At 41.4% G+C, this 14112-nt stretch overlaps 1 protein-coding gene across 3 annotated transcripts in view; it reads left to right on the top strand.

Annotated features, from left to right (window-relative positions):
• ARHGAP22 (Rho GTPase activating protein 22) overlaps nucleotides 1-14112 on the top strand; it is a 142775-nt gene that overhangs the window by 79057 nt on the left and 49606 nt on the right. The window contains exon 1 of one of the 3 annotated variants that reach the window (XM_051800110.1): nucleotides 5006-5254. The exons of the other annotated variants lie outside the window; for them this stretch is intronic. Within the exon in view, the coding sequence (XP_051656070.1) occupies nucleotides 5203-5254 (52 nt within the window). The 5' untranslated portion in view covers nucleotides 5006-5202. Of the gene's footprint in view, nucleotides 1-5005; nucleotides 5255-14112 lie in introns of those variants that run through there. 3 annotated transcript variants of the gene reach the window in all.

The raw sequence follows: 14112 nt of genomic DNA on the forward strand, positions 1-14112 counted from the left end.
ATATATTTACCCTCTGTGTACTAAGGAAATAGTATCTCTTCCCCTACCCTTGCCTGCCCTGTTAAACTAGGAAAAAAAAAAAAAAAAAGAAAAGTAGGGCAAACTCTGTAGCCTTTATGCAGGGAAAGTCCCATCAACTTCAGTGGGAGACTTGGCTCAGAGAGAAGTACAGGAGCCAGGCCAAAGTTTGCATTCTGGTTTTTACGAAGTTAGTATCAGATGTTTGTAGACTAAAGCCACAGAGCTTTGCAAAAGTGGCCAATGAAATGTCTCTATCTCAGTGGACCTCTGGCATTTAATTCCTGCAACCTCCAGTCTTTGTGTTTTGAAAAAATCTTTTCTTCATTGGAACATGTTTACTTGAATGTGATGTTTGGAATACAGCCAGCACTGCTCGAATATACTCACAGCATAGGCATAAATTAAACCCCAGTCTTGCTAGGGGACTGATAAGCATGAAGGGTCTCAGTGTTCTCAGATGAATCATACTTAGCTCATCAGTGGGTGCCTTGATTTAATGAAGCCATAGTATGTTAATGTTAACACTGCAGAAAAAGCTGTAAAGTTACAGGCAGCCATGCTAACTAGCTACAAGCATTTAAAAGCCTGGGCATGAGCTCCTACTTGGCTATTCTGGCCATAATTAATGATGACAAGTATGTTGGAAAAATAATTATTTTGCTTGCTTTTAAAGACAATTACTTGCTTGAGGCAAGTGAGGGGGTGGGATTTATGTGACTGTAATAAGCATATGTAGATGGCATCTTCCCAGAAGAATATTATAGCCACAGGATCTTTTTAATTGACCTGAGATTCCTTTGTTCTGTAGATACAATTTATGTATGTGGTCACAGACTAAAATGACCCTACTTGTTCTAGGGCAGGCTGAGTTCTAAATTGCTAAAAGGAAAAAAAACCTGCCTTTATCAGCCCAATCAGCAACAGATAGAAATCTCTCCTGGTCACTTTGTAGGGAGGAGAAGTCTTTTTAAATTGGTACCCTGAGTGCATGCTCTTTTCATCTGATAAAATAGGAGTTGGGGGTATGGAAGCACGCTGAGGTGAGTATTACTGCAGTCATCTGGTATCCTTCGTGTGTCCGGGCTTGCATAGCACAGCAGCTTTTGCCTGGCACGTGGCCATGCCATCCTCTGACAGCCACCTGCCTGCTCATTTACCATGTTGGGTGCAGAGCCTTGGTCCCTTTCCAGGCCAGACATGGTGGTGGAGTCAGGGAGGGAGCACCTGCTTTGCTATTGCCTGCCGTTCTAGAGCATCATGTGTGATGGAGGTCACCTCTGCTCCTCCTCCTTTCCCTTCAGTCACTGACATTCTGGCATTCAAGGGCTATGAGAGAGATGTAGTCTTATCACGTAGTCTATGATCAGGTGCTTTAACAATAAGGTAGAGTCTTTCTCTCAGAGTTTCATGCTAACTGTGCCCAGGTGGGAAATAACAGCAGAAAATCACCCAAGGCTGTAATTCAGTAGAAAATTCCATGTGTCCACAACTAATGACCTTTAAGAGAAAGCAGGAGTTTTCATGTTTGTTGTCAGTGATTCTGTTGTTCATCTGAGATGGTGAAATCCTCTTGGGCCACAGGAGAGAGAAGAGGAACCAAAAATCTGTGTGCTGCTCACTTATGTATCAGAAAAAATCTTCTTCTTATTCCCTTTTTTAATCTCGTGGTGATTGTACAGAAGTCATAATATCTTTCCCCAGTTCCCATCTGTAAGGTGGGGAAGATGATGCTCTCTTTCTTAGTAAAGTGTTTTGAAACACGATGCTGAAATTTGTAACAGAAAATGCAGTATGAAGAGTTGTGGGTACTTTTGTCCACAGCCTGCTGCTTACAGTAAAGGTTGTGCTCTGTGCACTCCACAGTCAGTTGCTGGGAGCTGAGATCTGAAGCTGGGAAAGGAGGACAAATAAAAGAGGGGAAACCTGCTGAATGTATATTAATGTGGTTTTGGTGAGATGATACATAACAGAAAAATATTTAGATTTCTTGCAGTCCTAGTTGTATCTAGTCCTTTCTAAAAGCATTACTAAAGGAAGCAGACAAAGGTGGGTGAATGATAACATTTAAGGGTTTGGATCCAATTCAGTCTATTGATGTCTGCAGATTTTTGTCAGGGTAGAAATTTTTACCTGATTTCAATCTGTTTGGAGAGCTGAAAAACGAAAGCTGTGCCTCAGCAACAGAAGAGTACTGGAGAATAAAGAATAAACAGTTCTCCCATCATGAAGATAAAAGGTCTTAGGGTTCCTCAAAGTAGGCTGTGGTGGTAGGAGATGAGGAGTAGAAGAGAAAGAGCCTAGGTTTCATTGCCCTGGATACAAATGAGAGATACAAATGTTTGTTTATATAAGTTCAAAGTTCTCCCTAGAAATTACAAGTCTAACAGGAAGACAATCTCTGCTTTCAGCTCCAAGGGCAGAGTGAGTTGGAAATTAGACAGAATATGGGGTACTGGAGTTAAAAGCAGTAAGGTTTTGTGCAAGGTCATTAAAGGGCCATTCTTAGGCATCTGGGAGGGATTACTGCATTAGTCTATATTTGACCCTGTGCTAAACTGGCAGAGAAGGGAGTTCCCTTGTGGTCGTGCTGTGGTTTTACTGCGTATTTCTTTCATTCTTTTTTTTTTCCTTTAATTTACCGAGTGCAGAGAGGCAGACTTACTGCAGCAGAAACTGCAGCCTGGTGTGCTGCTGAGTGTGGGACATGTCTGCTGGCAAACAGGAAGCTGGTGCTTCGAGGGCTGTTTGGGCATTACATCTTTTCCCATGTACCACACAATGATAGCAAGAGGAAGTATCATGAGGTTCAGGGATGAATGCTGAGTTTATCCTGACTGCCAAATTTCTCCTTCAAAATAACCAGATTCTAGTGTAAATTTTTGTTTAGGTCTTCTGTAAGGAATTAGGAGTGATGGAAAGGTCCCACCCACCCAAACATTTCCAGATATCTATGGAAAGATTTGTGAGATTGTAAATTGTGTTTAATCTGGGAGAAAGTCTGAGTTTCTTTGGCACAAGATTAGGTTCAGGCATTGTTTCCAGATTAAATATGTTGTAGATTGGTTTAACCAGACCAGTTCCTTCTGTACTCACACACTGTGGTGCCCCCTAGTCTTTGGGGGAGAGATGTGTGCCAACCAGATCATGGAGGGAATGGATGTGGTACATGCACATTAATGTGTGCAAGCCTTCCACTTCTGAAGCAGATGATGTTGGGCCATCTCCAAGGGAGAGCAGTAGCAAGCTTGGCCCCCCATTCCAAGGTCCTGTGATTTCCCAAGTCCAACCCACAGCCTGCAGTGTTTCACAAGTGGCAGTTGCTCATGTCACTGACTTAAAGGGACCCTCTTCTCACCTCTTTCCTTTCTACTGTTCCTTTCTGCTCTATACACAGTTACATACAAACCAGTTTTTTATATAATGATGTTAACCTGACCGTAGCTTGAAGTGTGATTCAGAAGAATTTTTTATGTGTCTGAAAACTTGTCAGCTGATTTCCAAACTATCTGATAGTTAGAAAGAGCAGACCGTTGCTGATTTGTTTGGTTTGGGCTTTTTCGGTATGATAGTACAGATACAAGAACAATGGCATCCTATTGAATATCGCAGGATTTATGAATACTAAACTATGGTGAAGTTTTTCAGATTGCACACCAAATGGATTTTCCTCAAGCATGAAACTTGGCTTTCCGGAAAAAAGCATAGTATTTATTTCTGTGCTGACAACAAATAGTTCAAGAAAAGCCACTGCTATTGGCATTCTACCTTTTGGAGTGCACCCCTAGTTTTTACAGTCTTCATTATAGCGCTGTATATTCTTTTACTTTATAAGAATAGCACTGCTTTTATTCAGATCAGTTGCTTTGCTAGTATAGAAAGCTGACTTCAAATCCAGTCAGTAGCTGATTATAGATTATAAATGTTTTCTCTTACAAATAACTGCTTACTTGTATCTCAGTGCAGTTATGACTTGGCAGTATCCCAAAGGCTGGAATCAGTAAAAGCCAAGGGCTGAAGCACCTGTGGAAGTTTAGATCTTTTCTTTTATGCATTTTCCCATCTTCTAATCGTTACACATAGGAAGACTTGAGGCATAGAAACACTAATGTGCCCAAGACTCTGTAGTCAAATTTCTGGCATTGTCCTTTATATGCCAGGGAATGAGGTGTTGCCTGCCCAAGCAGCAGGCTGTGGTTGAGTGACTTAGAGGTAAGTGACTAGGAGGAGGCAAACACAGATAAATGCCATTGCCATTAACTGTACTGTCCCAACCTTATGGAATTAGAAAGGATATGAAGTCAGTACCAAACTACCTTAAACTCTTCAGAGAGGCAGCAAATGCAACAGGAATAAGACTGAATTTCAAGATTGGGTGATCTTGGTTGAATAAAACCAAAAGATTTTTAGGAAACTTAAAAGCAGCATGGTGGAGTAAGGGGAAATAAACAACTGTAATCATCTAGGGTAAAGAAATGGGATTAAGCTCTGGTTCTTCTCTTATTACCTACTGCCCAAGAGTCTCAAAGATTTTTTTTAAAATATAAGCAATGTCATACTAAGGCCCAATTTGAAAGAGAGGGAAACTGAAGCATAGGGTAGTGGGATGACTGTCTGGAATCAAAACCTCCTGAAGCAAGGCTCCTTTTTTTTCCAGTAGTGCCTAAGAAGAAAATGAGGAGATAGCCCAGTGACATGACAGGAGATTTACAGTGATGCATTTTCCACTCTAGACAAGAATTGGTTAATAGAATCAGTTTTGATGTGGGTTTTTTCTTTTTCTTTTTTTTTTTTTTTTTTTACATTATCCAAACCTGTTGGTTTTTTTTTTCTTTTCTTCTCACCATATTGCTGGTTGCTCTAACAGCTGAGTAATGCAGAAGTTCTGCCTGAAAAAATGCTTCCTCCTTATATGATACTGTACATATTGTCATGGAAATTGTCCTCATTTCCCCTGAGCACACTTTAAATAACTCGAACAGCAGTGCTAATGAGCAGAAAGATATCTGCAATCCCCACCGTGCAACTTGACATACTTTATCCCACTCTGAATTCCCTTTGCTCATCTCTGAGCATTTTAAAGATCTGGTATAATAATTTCCTTTCTCTCTTTGGTCCGTTCATTTTGGTCTTAGCACTTGGTAATAAAAGGTCAGCTTTGGCTGAAACCTCAGTGTTGCAGCCATGCCGTTTTTTACTGCCAAATATCTTAAGAAAAGCAAGTGTCTCCGAAAGGGTAAGTCATGATGTTTTTGGTGTGTTTAGTGTTGTCTGTTTTGCTTTAAATCACTGCACAGGATTTATTTTGAATTAACAAGCGGTGGAAATGGATCTATTCATACTGCTGGTTGTTTAGCACTGGGGGTTTTATTATGCTGTGTGCATTTTTGGTTCAAGATACAGTGTATGTTATTATCTTGCATTTTACATTCAGAAAAGCCGACTAAGCGAGAGGATGTTTAACCCTTTAAACATGGAGCATGTGTTTTGCATAGGGATGGAATCCCTAATGTAGAACAAAACAGAAAAAGAGAATATGTATTTGTTTTTACAGATAAGTTTAGTTAGGCAGCTGAGTAATGCTCTAGTATTTTTTCTTTTTCTCCAAAAGGAGCATTTTTTTAAAATCTGCACTGAAATAATAAATAATATTCCTAAGTGAAGGAAAAGCATATTTCCTCTTAGTATCTTTCCCATGTCGGGCTACCTGAGTGCATGATTCCACATAGATTTTCAGCTTGCTGTTGTGAGGTTCTTTTTGTGAATTGCTGTGTGGGCTTTTTCAGGAAATGTAATTGTTTTTTTCTCCAAATACAATGTAATTGTTTTTTTCTCTCTTCATGAGAACAGTCTGCTTCTAGCATTTTAAAAATTGACAATGTACTAAACTCCTAACAGAAAAACACATTGATTGTTCTTTTGCATGTGTCTTTATTGTGATGTTTGTTGTTTAGCCAGCAGTCCAGATGTGGGGGTTGCATAAAGGCAAATATCTGTGATTTCTTATAGCTGGGACATGCAGTAGTTCCAGAGGATCTGAGGAATCTGACTTGCTTACCTGGCTAGTTTTATAACCTGGAATTTATATATATGTTTTTAATATGTGCATTTCCCTAATTCCTAGTTTGAATATAAATTGTTTCCAAGGTATACATACAAGTGGGAATTGTATAGGTTTTCACTACATGTGTAAACTTGAGGAAAATGTTTTTAGGAAATGCGAATTTGCTTTCTTTAACCTATCTTTGTATTTACTAATGGGTTCCTATTTTAAAAGGGGATTGCACAATTAGAAATAGCAGTTTAGCTGTGAGAATTGAGTTAAGCTGACCTGTAACCACTGGTACCAACTATTTGGTATTTTTTTGAGTGAAATGTATGCACTTGTACACAAATTTACACAATAATTCAGAAATTCTTAAGGATAGAGTCATGTCAGAAAAGTTTTTATTAGAAAGAAGGAAAAATATTATAATTGAATTTGATTGTTCTGAGTTCTTTTTTAGAGTTTTGTTGAATGTGTGCACATATAAATGCCACTTTACAATGGGGACATAGGACAATTTTTGGCTCCCTCTTTTTGCTCATCAGCTGACAAGTGCTTCTTTCCCATATAGCATGTGCCACAGTAGGAATGTGACTCTAGACAGGGGCTGAGGGAAGGTGGCTGCCTTACCTGTGTATACAGAAGGCATTGCAGGACAGGGCTTATGGTACAGCCAGGAAAGGTAAGGCTGAGACTTGAGGAGGTGACTGAGGTAAGTTCAGGGAACAGACACCAGTTGTACTCTGAGTCACTACCAATGTGAAAATTGTCAGCTAACTGAACTGAGGGTGTTGTCAATCTGAACCTGTTTCTGCCCAAATCTACCTGATCTGTGAAATCCATCCAGCTGTCCAGAACACCACCTGGTTCAGGCACTCTGGCAGGGTAAAGATCCTGATTTCTTCTGATGCCACTCTGCTCTGTGCTGGCTTTTTTTCCTTTTTCTTCCAGGACAGTCTAGGAAGGGAAGTGCCAAAGCATGAAGGGAGAACCTGTGTCTGAGTGGGAAGTGCTGAGATAGCTGAGCTTTTCCATGAGCTGTTTAATATCAGTCTATCGCTGATGTTGCTTTGAAGAAGCTGAACTCCTGACAGCTTTTGAGCCACTTTCCATCCAGTTGCTTAAGGCAATCCCCTTTAGCACTTTTTCAGAAAGCACTTCATTTGCAGAGGGTTTTACTATCATCTGAGTAAAGATATCCTTCCAATAAGTAAGTGTGGTCATTCAAAGGCATTCAATGATTAGGGTGCTCAAGGCATGGCATCGAAAGTGCGGTTGCATAAAAACTATAGTAGCCACAGGCTCCAAATGATCTGACCTTGCTATTCTCTGTGTCTCTGAACAGGGAAGGAGCAAGCCATCAAGAGCAGTGAGGTTTATGCATGATCTGTGATCTCTTTCCCACAGGTTCAAATGACCTGGGGACAAGAACTGGGCTGTGGACAAGTTCGCAGCTAGAAATATTGATTGCATGGGAAACAAAACTCCCGGGTAAACACTCCTTGTTCAGCCTTGAGAGGGAACTTGCCCAGATTACTACAGGAAGTGGCCAGCAGAGATGGGAACTGAAACCTGATTCTCCAGAGTTTTGTAGCCTGGGAGTTCATGCTTCTGTGTCTTAGCTCCTTTGTACCCGGTTGTAGCTGAAGCCTCTTTCTCTCTAAGTGAGCTTTATTCTCATGATGCACCATGTCATCTCCTTGCTAACATTCCAGGCCAGACCTTCTGTGTTTTGGATTAATTCTCTATTTGTTTTTGTGGGGGCTGAGAGAGTTTCCAGATATGCCTGAAGTGAAAAAGCACAGCCAAAGTAGAATGTTCTCTCTTGCTGTACATCCTTTGCTTTGCAGACAGTTGTGCCTATGGAGATTTCCCACAGGTCTCATTTGGTGATGTATCCTTAGCCTACTTATACCCTCTGGTAAACATACAGCAGTGACAGATTCTGGAAAAATACAAGTAAGGGTTCCTTTATTTTTCCTGTTACCAGTTTTAATTACTATCAAACTCCTATCAGTTACATCCCCATACACACTTTAAATAAGGCATCAAAACAATTAAACTATTTATTAACCTCTGCAGCCTGTTGTTAAATCCCATTGTTTTCTCATATGACTTTCTCCCATAAAAATTTTTTGTTTTCTTTGACCATGCCCTGAGCACTGGCTCAATACTGCTCAAAATTGGATTATAAAATGTCATATAGTCATAATTGTCTCTGATCTGGCAAGTCACCGTTGGTTTTTCACATATCTCTTCATTTCTAGTGGGCGAAAAAGAATATTTCAGCTTCAGCCAAGCCTTTTCCACTTTAATTCAAAATAAATTAATAATGAATGTTTTATTGCCAAGTGGTCCTTACTTTTCTGCAGCTGTAGATTTGCAGAACTTCAAAGCTGGATGATTAAGGTGCAGTTTTAGTTTGTACCCAGGCAAACCAAACAATCTGAACTTCAAAGGAGGGGAGTGTTCTTTAATGTTGTGGGCTCGCTCTTTGTGCTCAGCAAAGGGAGCTGCTGGGGAAAATGCCATGTGCGGCAGACAAGTGATGTGGCTGCCACTCCTGGGAGGGAGTCTGTTCGCTGCTGCCTGAGAAGAGCAGCCCGCACCCAGCAACCTCAGGATATTTGATGGCTGATGATTAGGTCATTTTTGCATGATGTTGACCTGTAAGACTTTCAGTGTTTGCTTTTAGTATGCTTAGAGCTTCTCTCTCTGTGGACCTCTGGGGATGGTCATGCTAAAGGCAGGATTTGGGGCTGAGCTCTATTGCCTCTCCTGCTTTATTCTTCCTGTGCCTGATTGTTTTCCTCCTCTGATGCACTCACAGCATGGGTGGTTTTATACAGATTAGGGAAATTGAGAGAGGCTATCTTGGTGAAAGGAAGCATTTGATCCATACAGCACTGTGGTTTGAGGGGTGTAAGGTCCAGGACTGGAGATGAGGATGCTCTTCTTCTATGGCAGTCATGTTGAAAAGGGGCCATTCTGATTTTGCTCTTATATTAATACTTTGTCCAATCAACCATGTGTCACCAGTTCAATACAGCAGGGCTAATGGGGAGGAAAGAGGAGCTAGATAGCTCCATCATTCGGTGGACCTGGAAAGTGTGGTGGTGTGTGGCTGTGCTTTCAACTCTGAAGCCCAGGCAATGTGACATAATCCTTTGTGTTTCCTCAAACTCCTTATCCACTTATCCAGTTCAGAAAGTAGAACAAAAACCTCATGATGAGGCAGAAAAGGGGCTGGATAACTGTTACCTCTTGAACTGATGAGGATGTTATTTACAAGGACTGTTTTCTTGAGTAGAAATCAGTCTTAAAAATTCCTACAAATAAATTCATTCTACAGGTTTGGAATGCAGCAAGGTCCGAACATGAGGTGAGGTACTTGGGATCACGACAAGGCACTTGGGTAGAAGATGAGTCCACAGACAGTCTGGATCCTGGCTGCACACTTTACCATTTCGGGTGGTTCGAGTCTTCGGGAAACAGTGTACTGGACTCCACAGACCTGGAGATATGAAAGGAGCTGGCAGGGCACCACAGAGACGTGTCCGTTGTTCAGTAAATGACTTGCAGAGCCATGTGGCTCTGGTGCAATTCTCCCTCATCAGTATTAAAATCTGAGTGGAATTCGGGCTTTATCCAATCAGTATCTAGGCTTTTGTGGGATCTGGGCCACTCTCTCCACAGGGCTCTGGGATTCAGCAGCCAGAGAGGCCAGCGCTGCCAAGAATCATAGTGCTCAAGAGGCACAGTTGGCCAACACACTGCTGTGCCTCTCAATGACCCATGTGCACACTGCTGAGAGAGTGGTGACTTCAGCTCACCAGTTAAAGCTCTCCAAATACAGGAGGTGCCAGGCAACCTCTGGAGCTGCTGAGCAAAGGAGTGGCTTTTAGAGACACAGTACGCTCCTAATTTCTGCTCTGATTTCCCATTTTGAGAGCAGTGCTTTGATGAGAAAGTGGCCAGCGTTCCATCCAGTGCTGGGGGAACAATCTTTTTGCTGTTCAGCTTGTTTTCTCTCATTCTTTGCTTTCTGCTTTCTAGGGCTGGCACTGCCTTTGCAGTTGCACACAACCACCTTCTAAACAGTATTCCTTCCTTTATGAGGATAGATGAGGATCCAGGGTGCCTGGATGTGGTAGTTGTGTTTTTCATTCACTAGCCAGTATCATACTGGAAATCAGTTAGTGTCTCTGTATCTCTCTGTTCTCTACTGGTATGTAGGAATTTCTCACTGTGGAATTTGAAGGCTTTTTTCTTTATTTTTTTTTGTTTAATACAGAGAAGGCATTTTCCCACTAATGCACAATATAACCTTGGAAAGTAATTTCAGCCTCTCTGTGCCTGTTCTCCCAAAACACTAAGATTTAATTCTGTCTAAAAAGCATACTCCAGCAATGGGGTTTATTTTTTTATTTCATTTGATTTATTTGTTACTAACTAAAGCATACACTGAAATCACTTCTGCCTTCATATCCTTGTCATAAGATTGGCTTGCAGTTACTGTTGTGTGGCTATTCCTTATCTGAAAAAGGCAGTCCAGGCTGTGTTAGATATTTTTAATTGGACAGAGAAGTAATAGAACTGGACAGAATGAAGCTGATTTAGGATAAGGTGTATGATATAAAGAGTTCTTTTTACTGTCAGCCTCCTGAGCCAACAGTAAATTATGAGAATCAGCCTTACTCATATTTAGACTCTAACATGGACAGGACTAGAATATCTGCAAACAGGCAAACAGGAACACTTAAGGGTTACAGGTGTTTAATAATGCATTTACATATATGCTCATTCGTTATGATCATTACATACATGTAATGCTTTCATAATTAGGTACCCAGATCACCTAACTTAAATTAAAAAAAGCAAGAGAATTAAAACTTCTCTCTGGAAGGCTGGAGGAGCTGTGTCTGTTTGACAAGTGCTTGCAGATTTGCTTCAGAGACCATAGATAGAGTTCTCTGTTAAAGATACATAACTGGCAGGGACCAGATTTTGAAGACAATAATTTACTACTGTCTTCGATTTCTGCCTTCACGTTATGGACCATTTAAATAAAAAAAACATGATAAAATGTAACTGTGTCTTTAATGCTAGAGCAGTGAAACTGGCTGCAGTCACAAGCTATACAAGCTCACAGCTCTGTTATTTTCCCCCTCATTTTAGATTCGTATCTCCTTTTAGGGACTTTCAAACTCACCTGATTGCTCTCAAAAAAAAAGTGAAAGGGAAGAGGAGGGGCACTCAACATGCTTCCCTCATTCCCTCTGTTACATGACTGGGGCTCTGACAAATCATGAAGCCATCAGTATTTTTTTTTCCCCCCCAGCCTTGCAGACCATTAACCCAAATGGTTCTTCGATTTCCAAACCATGTCCTCACACCCTCTGCGTACCACAGCTTCACCATAGATAATTCATTATCTGGAAAGCTGCTGTTTTAATGTAAAATTAAACAGCCAGCAGCTCAGCAGGTGTCCCCAAGGTAAGGAAGGCAACATGCTGCTGGCAGCAGCTGCTGCCTTCAGGCTTATCAAGATTTCTTTGTTTTGAAACAGAAGCTGGAAGGCTTTTTAATATACCCTGTCATTGGCTGAGCAGATCCTGGTTGCTGGCTGTTACTCTGCCTTTGACTACAAAGACAAAAATCCTTATAACACATGCTGCCTGCAATGGCTGCACAGACTTCTGCCTTCTCAAGGAAGGAGCAGGGTGAGGAGAGAGGGGAGGCTCGCAAGGCAGATACATGTGCCCTATTTCCTGCTCGCATTTTTCTCAGTGGACCAACTGGGCTCAGTATATCTGTGCAGCAGCCACACTTATGCCAGCATTGTTAGAATGGGCTTTCTGCTTCTATAAGCATAAAAATACTCAAATATACTGCCAATAGAGAGCATTCCAAACAGTGAGGGTGATATTCTTCTAGTCTCACCCAAGTTCTAGTTCTTTGTGGCCTAAATCTGTGTATTTACATTTGATTTATGTAGTTAATACCACTCTGGCAAAAGCAGCTCAACTGGCAATGCTAACATTTCTGTTTAAGTAATATATCACAAGATGCATGGTGCAAGGCTTTTTTATTTCTTGGAATAAGAACTTGATCTTTTGTACTTGAACATGATAAAATATGTTGATGGCTAGGTTCCCCCAGAGTATGTGTGTCTTCAAAGGACCATGTGTAAACTGCATGTGGTAAACCTCTTCTGTCCCTTTACCTGTTACTTGATTCTAAGCTTAGGGAAAGTGGAGGTTTTCCTTAAGGTAACATTTCTTGCTCTAGAGGTAACTGAAGTGTATTTACAAAGTTTGGCTAACCAGTGTTAACATCCATGCTGCAAATATGCACTCACACCAGGAGAAAGTTGCACCATCACACTTGGTTGCTGTACATACCAATGTCAGTCTTCAGGACTTTTGGGGTGTGTTCATGTGAGTTGTAATGCTGAGCGTTTGTCTCCTTTCTGTGCTCCTTTGTGGAAATTCTTAGTTTCCCTTGTTAGTAAAGAGACTCTACCTTGCTAGGACTGTGACCTGGCTTTGGTCAGCAGCCTTTGCTTGAAGAACAACAGACCTGTAAACTATCAAATAACATAAGATGGTTTGAAGGACCTTCTGGCAGTGTAACAGAGCCCTCAGTAGGTGACTGTGCTTTGCTAAGGAACTCTGCATGCTCTTAGAGTGGAGAAGAGGCTGCTGATCCAGGTTTTCAAATACAAGGATTTCCCTTCTGGCAGCTAACCATTCTGGATGAAGACTGTCAGGACAGAACATGTAGACTACAGTGCATTGCAGATCTAGGAAGACAGCAGAAGTTCAAGGATTTCTGCAGGAAGGATGTCACTTGACTGGAGTTTTCCCCAGTCCATGAGTACTGAGACATACAGACAGGAGTGGGCTGTACCAGCTCAGAAACTGTTGTTTGGAGGAGCTGGACAGCAACAGCTCAGTGGCTGATTGATTTGGTGCTGATGAGCTTTCTGCACTGTGGGCATGGAAGGTTGCACAGCAATGCTTGAGGCAGTTCTGCTGTGTTTGATGAAGACTCTGAATAGTCCCAAATCATAAATAGTCTTCTTCAAGCAGTCATCCTGAAACGTGGTCTCTAATGTTATGCACCTGGGCTTTACTCTCTGCCTCTAAAATGTAAAGGTGACTGTCTTAGCTTGTCAGCTGAGACATTTGTGTGCAGGCCTTTGGCCCATGATGGAGGAGACATACAAGCATCAAGATGGGATGCAATGGAAGGGTACATCTGTATACAATAGTGGCAGTGAGTGCTGCAAGACAGGACTTGCTTTGGGAAATCCGGATTCACAGAGGAAGGCATTCTGTGCAACACTCCCTTGAATTTCAGTGGGAGCAAGTCCACCAGCTGAAGACCTCTCTTAGGATGAGTTGTTTACCTAACAGGTTCTTTTCTTCTCTTGTTTAAGTCTGATCTAAAACAGCACGTTTCTGGAAAGTGAGGTTATATCGGCTAGTGATTAACTAGTGCAAAGGAACTTTTATGGACATTTTGATAATGCTATTAACTGGGAGGAGACTGTTCATTGCCAGCGAGTGTACAGAATTAGAGTTGGCTCTTCGAAGGATTGTTCTGCTCACAGTTCACTGGCAGTTGTCTTAAAGCACAAAGAATATAGGCCCTTGCTTTTTGCATTACCTGGAGTAATGCAAGTCCTGGAGTCCTTTAGCCATCCACGCTTGTGGATGTTCTGAGTGGCTGCAGTGCTGAGCCCAAGTGGCAAGTGTGTAATTCTCCTTTTTTCCAATGAGCACTGTTGTGACAGTGAAGAATTCTATGTGTTAGACAGTCATGTTTAGAAGATTCTTTGTCTACTCCATGCATAGCCAGATATAGGAGGAGACTGCTCTAAAACTGTTAGTCTGTGCAAACTATAACAAGACTGCAGACTTGGATCAGAATATCCCTGAGCTCTTAAAGTTTGGTTGTAGAACAGTAGTACTTCCATCTACATTGTCTCATCATTAGTATTGGCCAGGGTTTTTTCAAATTTGCCAATGTTTTGCCAAAGG

Source organism: Manacus candei, unplaced genomic scaffold (genome assembly GCF_025592945.1).
Source record: "Manacus candei isolate 608988 ecotype Guabito, Panama unplaced genomic scaffold, ASM2559294v1 h1tg000050l, whole genome shotgun sequence".
NCBI classification, from domain to species: Eukaryota; Metazoa; Chordata; class Aves; order Passeriformes; family Pipridae; genus Manacus; species Manacus candei.